The sequence below is a fragment of the Hyla sarda genome, chromosome 4, assembly GCF_029499605.1.
Source record: "Hyla sarda isolate aHylSar1 chromosome 4, aHylSar1.hap1, whole genome shotgun sequence".
Classification (NCBI taxonomy): Eukaryota; Metazoa; Chordata; class Amphibia; order Anura; family Hylidae; genus Hyla; species Hyla sarda.
In genome coordinates, this window is record NC_079192.1 from 390885622 (window position 1) to 390901473 (window position 15852).

At 43.7% G+C, this 15852-nt stretch overlaps 1 protein-coding gene across 9 annotated transcripts in view; it reads right to left on the minus strand.

Annotated features, from left to right (window-relative positions):
* RELL2 (RELT like 2) overlaps positions 1-15852 on the minus strand; it is a 91195-nt gene that overhangs the window by 37182 nt on the left and 38161 nt on the right. For 6 of the 9 annotated variants that reach the window (XM_056517083.1, XM_056517084.1, XM_056517085.1 and 3 more), the window contains exon 2: positions 1233-1443. In XM_056517083.1, coding sequence (XP_056373058.1) covers positions 1233-1437 — 205 coding nt within the window. In that variant the 5' untranslated portion in view covers positions 1438-1443. Of the gene's footprint in view, positions 1-1232; positions 1444-3419; positions 3473-7715; positions 7751-15852 lie in introns of those variants that run through there. The other 3 variants (XM_056517086.1, XM_056517087.1, XM_056517088.1) reach the window with 2 other exon arrangements.

The following is a 15852-nucleotide window of genomic DNA, read 5'->3' on the forward strand; positions in this document are numbered from 1 at the left end:
CTGCAACACCCCAGACACCACAGCTCTCCTGGGCCACCACAATATTATGAACTACACTAACTTTACAGCCCCTGTAGCATAGTCAAATAAAAAAAAAATCTGGAATACCCCTGTAAACCCGTGCGACACAAAAAAACAGTAAAAAGAAAAAAAACTCCACATTAAACACTCGGTTTTAGTAAATCAGGGCCAATATCTGTAAACATTTGGAGATGACAATGTAACAGACTCATTTGGCTGGAAATATATGGCTGGTAATGTATACAGACATGTGTATTAGGCAATACATGGGGGCATGTAAAGCTGGTAAAGTTCTAAGGCTCTAAAGTCTTTGCCACTAGGTGTCTCACTTCTCTGCAATTTGCTGCCCAGTGCCTATAGTACTTTTACCACATACGGAATAAATGCTGAGTTTCATATAGAGCTTTATTTTTTTTAAATATACATTGGGTTTTAATAGATTCTTTTGAGATTATTTGCATTTTTCCTTCTTATAGATATTAATCTCTCCGATTACCAACAGGGCCCAAGAAGGAATGTTTACCCTCTTTGGCAAATTGGGAAATTTTATGGAAATTTGAATTTAAAGGGGTACTCAAAAGGCAAACTTTTTTTTTTTTTTTTTTATCAACTGATGCCAGAAAGTTAAACAGATTTGTAAATTACAAATGTAGCAACAAAGGTACGTGCGTGCACTCACCGCTCAACGGAGACTGTTCAACATGGCAGTCTGGTCCACGGAAAGGCTGGATCACAGCATCGGTGCAGGCAGGTGGGCGCTCGGAGGCTACGCTGGCTGTTTCACACATGTAAGCGTGCTTCTTCCGGCCTTGGAAGTACTTATTAGCTGCTGAATACTACAGAGGAAATTATTTTCTTTTTGGAACACAGTGCTCTCTGCTGACATCTCTGTCCATTTTAGGAACTGAGCAGCATATGTTTCTATGGGGATTTTCTCCTAATCAGGACAGTTCTTAAAATGGACAGAGATGTCAGCAGAGAGCACTGTGCTCGTGATGTCAGCAGAGAGCTCTGTGTTCCAAAAAGAAAAGAATTTCCTCTGTAGTATTCAGCAGCTAATAAGTACTGGAAGGATTAAGATTGTTTAATAGAAGTAATTTACAAATCTGTTTAACTTTCTGGCACCAGTTGATAAAAAGTACCACCCGTAGTACCCCTTTAATACAATAAAAGACAAGATTACCAAACAAACACCAACACTTCAAACTCACTTTCTTGATCACTATTTGAATCACTCTTTATCACATAGTCTTCCTCGGGTGACGTTCGACATCGGTAGCCTTTCTTCTTAAGAATATGACAGATGAAAAAACCTACAAGTCCCATGATGAAGAACACCAGGATGAGTAAGAAGAGCATGTTAGGGCTCTGCTGTGAAGTGTCCTCCCCATCTTCTGTGTTGTTTGTCTCCTCCATGTTGATCTGTTTTAAAAGAGAAAGTTTATGAAATTCTATTTTTAGTTATTTATTTCTTTTGGTCATAGAAGGCCAACATTTCAGCCGGTTTTATACAGTGGAAAAAACACAGAATGGAACATGCAATTATATGGGGAAGGAGTAAGACTGAAACGCGTCACTTTTATCCTGTTGTCGTTGGTACCTGAATAAAGAAGTCATTATTTGCACGAAGTCTGCGTTGGACTCATTCTTCCATTTCTCATATGGGGGAACATACACATTCTGTAAAGCAACCGTAATAACCAACCCTCCCCCCCCCCCCCCCATACTGATATTGCCGGATGCTAACCCAGTGCTATAGAGCAACCATGCTATCCAAACAACCCACCTGCCCCCCTGCCTTTTTAGAGATGTTCACAAAAGTTTATACAGCATGGTGTTACATTATGGCCAATAGCCCTGACTTACTATTGTAAACTCGACATGCCTTGTCGGGTTGTGAGCCAGATTCTGCGCCAGAATTTGCGGCAGATTTGAAAAAAAACAAAAAAACGACAAACTCTCTATTCTACTCAGAAAACCCAAAAAAGGGGTGTGGTCATCGGGGAAAGGGGGCGTAGCCGCCAAAAAGGGCAACAAAATCAAAGAAAAAATTTCATTTTTTAACTTTTGGGGGCTTCCGTTTCTACGCAGTGCATTTTTTGGTAAAAATGACACCTTATCTTTATTCTGTAGGTCCATACGGTTAAATTGATACCCTATTTATATAGGTTTGATTTTTTCGTACTTCTTAAAAAAAAATCATAACTACATGCAGGAAAATTTATACGTAAAAAATTCAGATCTTCTAACCCCTATAACTTTTTTATTTTTCCGCATACGGGCAGGTATGAGGGCTCATTTTTTGCGCTGTCTTCTGAAGTTTTTATCTATATTATTTTTGTATTGATTGGACTTTTTGATCGCTTTTTATTCATTTTTTCATGATATAAAAAGTGACCAAAAATACACTATTTTGGACTTTGGAATTTTTGTGCGCGTACGCCATTGACCGTGCGGTTTAATTAACGATATATATTTTTATAGTTCGGAAATTTACGCACGCGGCGATACCACATATGTTTATATTTATTTTTATTTACATGTGTTTTTTTTATGGGAAAAGGGGGGTGATTTGAACTCTTATTAAGGAAAGGGTTAAATCCTATTTATTAACTTTTTTTTTACACTTTTTTTGCAGTGTTATAGCTCCCATAGGGGGCTATAACACTGCACACACTGATCTTTTACACTGATCCCTGCAAAGCCATAGCTTTGCATGGATCAGCGTTATAGGGGGTTGATTGCTCAAGCCTGTAGCTCAGGCTTGGAGCAATCAAACGCCGATCGGATGCGACGGAGCAAGGTAAGGGGACCTCTGTCGCGTCCTAGCTGATCGGAACATCAGGATTTTATCGCAATAGTCCCAATCAGCCCGACTGAGCTGCCAGGAAGCTTTTACTTTTGTTTTAGACATGGCGATCAACTTTGATCGCCGTGTGTGAAGGGTTAATAGCGTGCGGCACAACGATCTGTGCCGCACGCTATTAGCCCAGGGTTCCGGCTATCATAAGCCGCCGGGACCGACCCGGTATGACGCGGCGTGACCCCGTTTTGAAAACTGGGAGCGGGCGCCCTGCGTCCTTAAGAGGTTAAAAAAGGTAGGGAAAAATGTAGGGAATGTAGGTAAATGTAGGGAAAAGTGCAAAGTGTACGGAAACCTTAGTAAATACAGTGGGGAAAAAATTGTAGGGAGTTAAAACCCACAAAGAAACCTACACAACACTCTTTGTACATCAGGGCCATTATCTGTGTTTTTTTTTTGTTTTTTTTTAAAGATGTCTGGTTTAGAAAACCCTTTGCCAAGTAACCTAGTTGAAAATGGACACAAAAAACAACTCTCTGGAAGACATTTCCTACTGAAATTGTGCCACGCTTTATAGGGAAAGATTTATCAAAACCTGTGCAGAGGAAAAGTTGCCCAGTTGCCCATAGCAACCAATCAGCTCACTGCTTTCATTTTTAACAAGGCCTCTGCAAAATGAAAGAAGCGATCTGATTGGTTGCTATGGGCAACTAGGCAACTTTTCCTTTGTGCAGATTTTAATAAATCTCCCCCATTATGTCCCCTGCGGAGGCGACAGAGGAGAATAGAACACTTGGATTGAGAAAGTCCCCACAGATTACAGCGGACTTTTCCATGACACTGTATGAATTAAGTTGTACACGTACTAAATTACTGTCTGTTTTATTAACAACAATGTACTATTAGATGACTAAACCGAGCTTCAGAAATTCAGCTAACAACATAGAACACAGACATACAGTATATAGCAGTGGTCTTCAACCTGCGGACCTCCAGATGTTGCAAAACTACAACTCCCAGCATGCCCGGACAGCCGTTGGACATACATACAGTATATAGCAGTGGTCTTCAACCTGCAGACCTCCAGATGTTGCAAAACTGCAACTCCCAGCATGCCCGGACAGCCAACGGCTGTCCGGGCATGCTGGGAGTTGTAGTTTTGCTACATCTGGAGGTCCGCAGGTTGAAAACCACTGCTATATAGCATCCCATACCATGACCCATCAAGAAGATGATGACAATCCTGCAAAATACAGGTTGTGCTCCGAGATCCAGTTTATTTAATTACATTACAAAAACCTTAAAATAAACTACCCAGAGTACCAAATAAGGGTGCATTCACACCACGTTTTAAATGTGAAAACCGTACGGAACCGTATTGATAACCGTATGCATTGACACTGCATTGAAAACCATATGCCAAAAGATGCATCAGGTTGTGTCCGTTTTGCATCCTGTACGCTTTTGTCAGTTTTTTTGGTCCGGGTGAAAAACTGTATTAAACCGTATATGTATTTTTTTTTAACATGGGAGTCAATGGGAACCGTACAGAACCGTATGTGCATACGGTTCCATCCGATTTTCACCATACGGTTTTTGACTTTGCAAAGTTTTTATTCTTGGAATTTCAATCAAATAAGTAAAAACTTTATTCATAATCCAGTGAAAAGTTAAAAACGTATACTTTTTTTCTTAAAAATGGATGCCACCGGACATCAGTTTTCAAACCGTATACGGTTTTAAACTGAAATTTGTACACACATTTGGAAACAGTTTAGTCCGGTTTTGAGGAATCAGTTTTTCATCAAAAACCTGATACGGGAACTGTACTGCAAAAACGTGGTGTGAATGCACCCTCAAACCGTTTAGGTTTTTTAAAAAACATGGGAGTCAATGGGAACCGTACAGGATCGTATGTGCATACGGTTCCATCCGGTTTTCACCATACGGTTTTTGACTTTGCACAGTTCTTTTTCTTGGAATTTCAATCAAACAAGTGAAACTTTATTCAAAATGGAGTGAAAAGTTAAAAACATATAAGTTTTTTTCTTACAAAATGGATGCCACCGGACATCAGTTTTCAAACCGTATACGGTTTTAAATTGAAATTTGTACACACGTTTTGAAACAGTTTAGTCCGGTTTTGAGGAATCCGTTTTTCATCAAAAACCTGATATGGGAACTGTATTGCAAAAACGTGGTGTCAATGCACCTTGAGTAACAATCCACAGTAAAAGGAACATCTTAGAACATTCAGTCCCATTTCCTAATGCAAAGCATATTCATAAATGCATTAAAGGGAACCTGTCATCAGATTTTACCATATATTACACGTGGCAATGTGTTATACAGTACAGTGATCCCTCAACTTACAATGGCCCCAACATACAATAGTTTCAACATACAATGGTCTTTTCTGGACCATTGTGACTTGAAACCAGACTCAACATACAGTGCTTTGGAATCTGTGAAACGTGTCAATGGCTGGACAATCAGAATGGATATTTCACTGGTAAAACCCCTGTGCATGCACTGACTGATGTCTGGTAGCGCCCCCTACAGTACAGGGAGGTATTATATGTTCTGTACTCTTTTCCTGTACCAGAGTTAGCTGCTCCTTTGGGCATCAGGTAAGGGCGGCTCCATTTTCCTTTTTTTTTTTTTAGGACATTGCGTGCTCTGTACAGGACCCTGAAGAAGCTTCTGTCCTCTACATAGACCAGTGTTTCCCAAAGAGGTTGCCTCCAGCTGTTGCGAAACTACAACTCCCAGCATGCTCGGACAGCCAAAGGCTGTCCGGGCATGCTGGGAGTTGTAGTTTTGCAACAGCTGGAGGCACCCTGGTTGGGAAACACTGACATAGACAGTGATTTACAGCTCCCAGCAGATCTTTATTACTTTTTATATGTAAGGATTTGCTTTATCTTTATTAGTTATCTCCTTATTTTTCTTTAATCCTCACTTTTTCCTATTTTTGGATGATATTTTGGGGGCTTCAGAACCAATTACCAGGTTTCCATAGCGTTATGATCTCAACATACGATGGTTTCAACATACAATGGTTGTCCTGGAACCAATTAATATTGTAACTTGAGGGACCACTGTATATGGTAAAATCTTCTTCTTTACCATTCCCTGGATACATTTCTGCCCACAAGGATAGTGAGTATAAGAAGTTCTCCCCTGCCAGTCAGTAAGTAGTCTCCATCCTCTGCTAGTCCCACTGCTCTGGCTGTAATTACGCTTCCTCAGCGTGATTGACAACCCAAGCATGGCCTGCATCATCGCTCTACGAGTATATATTCTACCAAAGTATTTGTATATCTTTTTTTTTACTGATTTGTGTGTGATTTCTTTGTATGAGCACTTTATAATATGTCAAATGCAAGGTAGAAACAGACAGTCTGGCACTGCAGCTTCGCACACCTGAGGACAATCTGACACAATATAGCAGCATTCATATACATATGAAGACGGTGGTGGTGCAAAGCTTGCGTGAGAGCTATTTGTGCAATAATGAATCCAAAGGAAAGAAAATAACCCAAGCGCACTCACCACTTATGTTGCTTCTTTGATGATCTTTATTTCTTTTCACTTGGATGAGGTGCAGGGGGTAACACAGAGGAGGTCAAACAGGGCTACGGACCCGTCTCGTGCTACAAGCGCTTCATAAGGCCCTTTACTGTGGCCCTCAGTCACTGGCCGAGGTGGGAGACTGCTGCAGCCAGCGATTGACTGAGCTGCACTGTGATGCTGGATGCCTGGCACCAGGGAGAGGATTGCACCGGCGCTGCCATACCAGAGGTATTGGAGGTAGCCTAAGCATCTTTATAAAGAAAAATAATAAAAAATAAAAAAAAAACTTCCATCCGCTAATGTGGTGGCGGATGAGAGGATACTGTCTTGTGGGAGTGTAGGGTGTCGTTGTGCAGGATAGTTAAGGGCGCTGTTCACCCTTGTGACTCGTGACGCCAGGGTGCGGGTTAAATGCTGTGTTCTTGATAGACCTATTGCCACCCTTCCCAAGAGCAATAGGTGATGCAGAAATAAAGGATTGTCCACAACAGCTGTTAACTGAAAAATTGCAGGAACTTTTACTGAGGAGTTTCTGTGCATGTAGTAACAGTCCAGATAACAAAGTCTCTTTACATATGGCTTTAGCAGCGATTGACAGTCGGTTGGGATCAGGTAAGCCCAATTTATCTTCTGAAGGATCGTATAGCAGAGATCCACTGGATTTAGGGGAGTAATTAGGTCCAGTGATCTTGCGATGAGTAGCGGGGAAATTGCTTAGTCTATCCACTAGGTTAGAGGCCTAGGCCGCAAGGCTTTGGCCTACTAAATTGTCTTGTAAGCTGCGGAGGTCCTACCTCTTCCAGAGTCAGCAACCCAAGAGAGGGATCAAGATGGCGTGGGTCGCTTATATGGGCAGGTGCCAGCCGTTTTGGATTGGTCACTCACCGACTGTCACTCACCGTTACAGTGCATTGTGGGTGAACACGTCACAGGAACCTCCAAAGGTCCTGTAGCAAAACCATAGAGTTTCAACCTGACCACGTGACATGCAGGTCCTGCTACGCTCCGAACAGGTAGATAACTAAATATTTACATATATATCCTTATATTAATATTGAATAGAATGACTATAGTTATAGACTAAATGTGAGGTGACAAGGGGGGGGGGGGGATCTACAACAGAGGGACCCAGACGTCCTAGGGACTCTGGCTACGGGGACCTCTATACAGGTAACGTATATAATACGGTACCGTGACACCACACTAACTCCGATAGCTTTAATATTTTAGCAGATAACTTTCCACAAATCCAACACTGGCCACACTTCACCCAGGTGACCTTTTACCCTCATTCAAGCTGCACTTTGTACTATACCTGATATGCTCTGTGTTCTGATTTGTTCTTGTGCCCTAAAAATTCCAAACAAACTAATATGTGACACTGGAATTTTTAACAATAGGCACATTGTGAGCTTGCGGCTTCCTAAATGGAATGCATTCCATTCTAATTCGGTGATTTTCCTTACACACTTAAATTTTACTCTTGTGTTATTGGGTCAATGAATCTCTCAAACTTTCCAACTCATTTACAAAAACGGGTCAATATTTAAAATTGCTTTATGGGTATTTTTTTGTGTGTATTTTTTAAACTTTGCCCATACAAAGTCTGATACTGTCATCACTGATTGGACAATGTCAGACAGTATAGGGACATAAGTGAAATATCAGTTGGAGGTGGCTCACCTCTTCCTTGGACTTGTTGATTAAGATCTTGCACGGATATTAAAACAAACACGTTTCTGGGGTTATCTTACACCCTTTCTCATGGCTATCCAAGACCACACAAGATTTCTCCTCTTGGGAAATCAGGAAGTTTACACCCTAATCCAATATTACTTCTATTAACTTTAGTGTGGTCCTGGAAAGCCATGAGAAAGGGTGTAAGATAACACCAGAAACATGTTTGTTTTAGAGGTTTAGGTGGAATATTTTGCATGTGCTCTGATTTTAACACCACAATAAAGGACTCACTTTTTTTTGCATGAGTGTAGGTGCACACCCCCAGCTGGTATCACTTAGTTGTCAATTTAGTCATACGTTTCTAGGAGGAATAACAAGGGGATAGTACAAAACAAGAGTTCTATAAAATGTATTCCAGCATTGATATCTCATGATATTGTATAGACACATCAGAAGAGCAGACAGAGTCCCTTTAAAACATCATAAGACCATATTGTATTCTTAAAGAAAAATAGATAATAAATGAAGTATGTCTTTATTGACTTTACAGACAAATACACTGCTTAAAAAAATAAAGGGAATATTGTACTCCAAGTCAATCACACTTCTGTGAAATCACACTGTCCACTCTGGAAGCGACACTGATTGACAATCAATTTCACATGCTGTTGTGCAAATGGAACAGACAACAGGTGGAAATTATAGGCAATTTGCAAGACACCCCCAGTAAAGGAGTGGTTCTGCAGGTGGTGACCACAGACCACTTCTCAGTTCCTATGCTTCCTGGCTGGTGTTATGGTCACTTTTGAATGCTGGCGGTGCTTTCCCACTAGTGATAGCATGAGATGGAGTCTACAATCCACACAAGTGGCTCAGGTAGTGCCGCTCATCCAGGATGGCACATAAATGCGAGCTGTGGCAAGAAGGTTTGCTGTGTCTGTCAGCGCAGTGTCCAGAGCATGGAGGTGCTACCAGGAGACAGGCCAGTACATCAGGAGACATGGAGGAGGCCATAGGGGGGCAACAACCCAGCAGCAGGACCGCTACCTCTGCCTTTGTGTAAGGAGGAGCAGAATGAGCACTGCCAGAGCCCTGCAAAATTACCTCCAGCAGGCCACAAATGTGCATGTGTCCACTCAAACGGTCAGAAACAGACTCCATGAGGGTGGTATGAGGGTCCGACGTCCACAGGTGGGGGTTGTGCTTTCAGCCCAACACCGTGCAGGACGTTTGGAATTTGCCAGAGAACACCAAGATTGGCAAATTTGCTACTGGCGCCCTGTTCTCTTCACAGATGTGTGCAGGTTCACACTGAGCACATGTGACAGACGTGACAGAGTCTGGAGACGCCGTGGAGAACGTTCTGCTGCCTGCAACATCTTCCAGCATGACCGGTTTGGTGGTGGGTCCGTAATGGTGTGGGGTGGCATTTCTTTGGGGGGCCGCACAGCCCTCCATGTGCTTGCCAGAGGTAGCCTGATTGCCATTAGGTACCGAGATGAAATCCTCAGGCCCCTTGTGAGACCATATGCTGGTGCGGTTGGCCCTGGGTTCCTCCTAATGCAAGACAATGCTATACCTCATGTGGCTGTAGTGTGTCCACAGTTCCTGCAAGAGGAAGGCATTGATGCTATGGACTGGCCTGCCCGTTCCCCAGACCTGTATCCGATTGAGCACATCTCTCTCTCCATCCACCATTGAGCACATGTCTCGCTCCATCCACCAATGCCACGTTGCACCACAGACTGTCCAGGAGTTGGCGGATGCTTTAGTCCAGATCTGGGAGGACATCTCTCAGGAGACCATCCGCAACCTCATCAGGAACATGCCCAGACGTTGTAGAGAGGTCATACGGGCATACGTGAAAATTTCATTTTAACCTGTTTTAAAGACATTACATCAAAGTTGGATCAGCCTGTAGTGTGATTTTCCACTTCGATGTTGAGTGTGACATTCAACTATGTAAAGACAAAAGTATTTCATCCGATTAGTTCATTCATTCAGATCTAGGATGTGTTATCTTAGAATTCCCTTTATTTTTGAGCAGTCTACTTAAAAGTGTCCATCTTAAAAGTCCTTCTTTTTAAATTCTGAGCCTATTACATTGGTAGATAAGCAGAGAACTGTTATGACCGACTTGATGGACAGGGAGAGTGAGCCCTAAAATGACCCTAGAAAAACTCTCCCTGCCTACTTGCCCATCCACTCTAAACGGTGGATCGACAACTTGGAGCCAGTCCCTCCCTGCGCTAAAGTGCAGTGGGCGTAAAAACAAATAATAAACATAGTCAGTCACAGGTCAGAAACAGAACGGGAAAACTACCAGACAACCAGATACACCAGGCAGAATATAAATATACAAACAGGGCAGAATATTGTGTATTAACAGTTCATAAACCGGAATCCAGATAAACAGCAGATATGAATAAATGAATGTCACGATGCCGGCTGGCAGGTAGTGGATCCTCTGTGCCAGAGAGGGATGGCGAGGACCGCGCTAGTGGACCGGTTCTAAGCCACTACAGGTTTTCACCAGAGCCCGCCGCAAAGCGGGATGGTCTTGCTGCGGCGGTAGTGACCAGGTCGTATCCACTAGCAACGGCTCACCTCTCTGACTGCTGAAGATAGGCGAGGTACAAGGGAGTAGGCAGAAGCAAAGTCGGACGTAGCAGAAGGTCGGGGGCAGGCGGCAAGGTTCGTAGTCAGGGGAGATAGCAGAAGTTCTGGTACACAGGCTTTAAACACACAAAACGCTTTCACTAGGCACAAGGGCAACAAGATCCGGCAAGGGAGTGCATGGGAGGAGACCAGATATAGCCAGGGAGCAGGTGGGAGCCAATTAAGCTAATTGGGCCAGGCACCAATCATTGGTGCACTGGCCCTTTAAGTCTCAGGGAGCTGGCGCGCGCGCGCCCTAGAGAGCGGAGCCGCGCGCGCCAGCACATGACAGCAGGGGACGGGAACGGGTAAGTGACCTGGGATGCGATTCGCGAGCGGGCGCGTCCCGCTGTGCGAATCGCATCCCCAACGGCCATGACAGAGCAGCGCTCCCGGTCAGCGGGACTGACCGGGGAGCTGCAGGGAGAAAGACGCCGTGAGCGCTCCGGGGAGGAGCGGGGGCCCGGAGCGCTAGGCGTAACAGTACCCCCCCCCTTAGGTCTCCCCTTCTCTTTGTCCGGTAACTGCCTCCCCTGGGATGAGGACACCGGGAAAGGATGGAGAGATTCCTCAACGGCAGGCAGAACAGCAGGAGTAGGAATGGGGAGAGAGGGCAGAGGGCGAGACCTGGCACGGGGCAGTGTGACACCAGGACGAGGGCCATGAGGGGACACAGAGGCTTGCCTGATGGGACTGGGAGGGGGGGAGAGGCATTTCCTGTGGCAGGCAGAGTCCTTAATGACCTTAGGGGGACCGGATACAGGAGGAACCACAGGGTCACGGCAGGGAGTACTGGGAACCGGTTGAAGGCAGTCCTTGGAACAAGAGGGACCCCAACTCTTGATCTCCCCAGTGGACCAATCCAGGGTTGGGGAATGGTGTTGAAGCCAGGGTAGTCCAAGGAGAACTTCAGAAGTGCAATTAGGAAGGACAAAAAATACAATTTCCTCGTGATGAGGTCCGATGCACATTAGGAGGGGCTCCGTGCGGTAACGCACGGTGCAATCCAACCTGGCTCCGTTGACCGCGGAAATGTGGAGTGGCTTGACAAGACGGGTCACCGGAATGCGGAATTTATTCACTAAGGACTCCCGAATAAAATTCCCAGAAGCTCCAGAGTCCAGGCAGGCCACGGCTGAGAGGGGAGAGCTGGCTGAAGTAGAAATCCGAACAGGCACCGTGAGACGTGGAGAAGCCGACTTAGCATCAAGAGACGCCACACCCACGAGAGCTGGGTGCGAGCGTGCGTTTCCCAGACGTGGAGGACGGATTGGGCAATCCACCAAAAAATGTTCAGTACTGGCACAGTACAGACAAAGATTCTCTTCCTTACGGCGATTCCTCTCTTCCAGGGTCAGGCGAGACCGATCCACTTGCATGGCCTCCTCGGCGGGAGGCCTAGGCGCAGATTGCAGTGGAGACTGTGGGAGAGGTGTCCAGAGATCTAAGTCTTTTTCCTGGCGGAGCTCTTGATGCCTCTCAGAAAAACGCATGTCAATGCGAGTGGCTAGATGAATGAGTTCATGCAGGTTAGCAGGAGTCTCTCGTGCGGCCAGAACATCTTTAATGTTGCTGGATAGGCCTTTTTTAAAGGTCGCGCAGAGAGCCTCATTATTCCAGGATAGTTCAGAAGCAAGAGTACGGAATTGTATGGCGTACTCGCCAACGGAGGAATTACCCTGGACCAGGTTCAGCAGGGCAGTCTCAGCAGAAGAGGCTCGGGCAGGTTCCTCAAAGACACTTCGAATTTCCGAGAAGAAGGAGTGTACAGAGGCAGTGACGGGGTCATTGCGGTCCCAGAGCGGTGTGGCCCATGACAGGGCTTTTCCAGACAGAAGGCTGACTACGAAAGCCACCTTAGACCTTTCAGTGGGAAACTGGTCCGACATCATCTCCAAGTGCAGGGAACATTGCGAAAGAAAGCCACGGCAAAACTTAGGGTCCCCATTAAATTTGTCCGGCAAGGACAGGCGGAGGCTAGGAGTGGCCACTCGCTGCGGAAGGGGTGCAGGAGCTGGCGGAGGAGATGGTTGTTGCTGCTGTAGCTGTGACTGTACTTGCTGTAGTTGTGACTGGAGTTGCTGTGTCATGGTGGTCAAGTACGACAGCTGGTGATCTTGTTGGACGATCTGACGAGCTTGCTGGGCGACCAGCGTAGGGAGGTCAGCGACAACTGGCAGAGGAACTTCAGCGGGATCCATGGCCGGATCTACTGTCACGATGCCGGCTGGCAGGTAGTGGATCCTCTGTGCCAGAGAGGCATGGGAAGACTAGGCATGGGAAGAGAAACCAAAATATGCAGGGGATGAACAAAAGAACTGAATGCAAAACACCAAACTAATCAGGAACATAGAACACTGTTCACACTGGATTGCAGAACAGAAACAAACTGGACACCCACTCCAATAAAGGAGTAGACAGCATAATAAAGCCAAAAATACTACTAGCCAGCGGGCACACTCCACCGTGATCAGGATGCTGACCTAGTAGGAAGCAGAAATATAACACATGAAACACTAGACAAAAACCGGATGAGTCTGAATAAACTCCAGGATACCAAACAGGAATTATAACATACAGAGCACCGGTAACTAGCAAGACTCAGACAGTGTGAACACAGACTAAGCAGAATGGACATACATAATCCTAAAAACCGAAATATGTAACACAGACTAAAATCTACAGTAAACAAGACTATTTAACTATGGCTAAAACTCAGATAGAATTACAATATAAATACAAGGTGCATGCTCAAGCAGACATGGATGTGTATTACACAAATAACCAGCAAAGAATGAAGGAGAACTCTGGTTAAAATAAACCCACCCGAGTTCTCATTGGTTCAGAGCATTAACTATTCAAAATCCAGGGAGAATAGCAAACTGCTCAGAACATCCTAGAGTGTGAATACACACCTAAACAGAAAAAAAAAATATGAACGGACATTACAAGAAACATGGACAACGTGCTGAATTTATTATTTGTACAACTGTATACGATCAGCCTTAATATTTTTCTTCACAGCTTAATCTAGAAATCTAAAGAAAACATACATATTAATGTGCCAAGCTGATGAAAGCCAGTGTTTATACAATGTCTTATGTAGAGAACTCTAGATGCCAATCGAGATCAAGGAGCATGGGAAGATTTGGGACTCGCAAAAAAAGTATTAGAATGGTTAAATATTGTAAAGAAGATCAGAAATGATAAATAGTATTAAGCCAAAAATAGAGTTAGGGGGATAGAGAGGTTCCAAAAAGTATGGAGAATTTGGCCAATGTATTGATTTGTTATGTAAGGTAGTAATGTTGTTTTTTTTATTTTTTTATTACCATCTTGCATACTAGTAGGGTTGGGTTGGGGAAAGGGGGTTTGGGCAATTTTGTTAATATGTTTAATATATTTAATTGTTCATTTATTTAACCATTTAATTCAGGTTTGTACGTTGGATGTAAAGTTTAAAAACAAAAAAAGGAGCATGGGAAGATGAGTTTCTACTGACAACTATAAAAATGGCCACTAAAATGTAGTCAGAGCATGATGTTTTGACTTAGTATACCAGTATTCAATTCAATGGTAAGAAATGAATCAAGTTTAATGGAAGCTCTTTGCCTTAAATAAAAAATTTGAGGGGGCCCCTTTCCCAGTAGAATATAATACATGAATACCTTATGTGGGCCACACACTGTAGACAGACAGATGCTGAAAACAGGACAGGACCTGACAACAATGTTTATGTTTAGTCATGTACGCCCTTTTTTTTCTATGTTGTATTTGTTGGGCTGTATGCCCCAGAAATCCCCAGTATATCTATTCACTTAACTGTCCATGGTAAGGAAATGCACCGACACTGTCTCCTTTTTATTTGCTAGTTTATTTCTTTTTATTGTTGTTCTCAGGTACAAGACATTGCATTGTTATTTTTATTGTGCTTTTCTCTGTTAAATATCCTTGGCAAGATGTACCTGACCGTTGTTGCTAACTGTATGTATGTTGAAAAATCTGTTATATCAATAAAAATGATCTGATTAAAAAAAATATATATAAAAAAATAAAAGAGGAGTATGTTCTGTGCTGTGATTGGCCAACAAGGGAAAGGACGTCCCTATGTGTGTACTACAGGCAAACAGCCCAGCTCTGATCCGGCCTCCAGAAATGGAGAGAACGAGAAATAGCTGAGCACCATGGGAGGACTCTAAGAGGCTCAGTATCGGTTGGAGAACTACAATGACCTCAACACTACCCCGAAGGGTTAATTTAACAAAACTATGCAGGTTTCTAAAAATTGTTTAAAAGTACATGTATGCTTTATTTATTTATTTACTGTATTTAGTATTCATTTCTCCTCTTCCTATGGCAAGGAACACTCATAAGTAGACAACCCAATGTATGGGCAACTGAATGGAGCTTTGTCCCTCGTAATAAATATTTTTAGACAGAGCATTATGACCTATTCTCCCATACATAATAACCTTTCCATAGTTAGATGTATTTTCAATGGGGTTGTTCTGCGTTAGAAAAATATGACTACTTTTTTCCAGACACAGTGCCTCACTTGTCCATGGGCTGTGTGTGGTATTGCATCTCACCTCCATTCACTTTAATCTGGCTAAGATACAATACTAGATGTACTATGTTTTTCTCCTTCCGTACAACTTGTTTAAAGAGTATCTCCCATGAGTATCTCTTGTTAAATTTTATAATCCTCCCAGTTCCCGGCCCCCATCATGATAAACCACCCCTGTCTTTATTTTTATAATTTTTTTGTTTTCTACCTTGATATTGCTTTGTATTTTCTGCTCAGTTTTAGTCAGATTCACAGACTGGTAAGGAGCGTTCCCCAGCAGGCGTGACATCATCTGAAGCCATACAGGGGAGAACTTCCTCCCTCACTCTGCTACACACAGCCCAGAGCAGTTCAGTGTGAGATGAGCTATGATTGGCTAAGGCTGCACACCCCTTCCTCAGCACTCCAGACTGCATTTCCTGACTTTGGACTTCTGCCAGGCCATCAGGAGTCCAAAGTCTGTGCAAGAGATGGGGGTAAGGGGGGGGGGGGGAATGTTGTTTGGACAAGTAGGGAGACACTTAGTGGCAGCTTTTTAAACACAAAT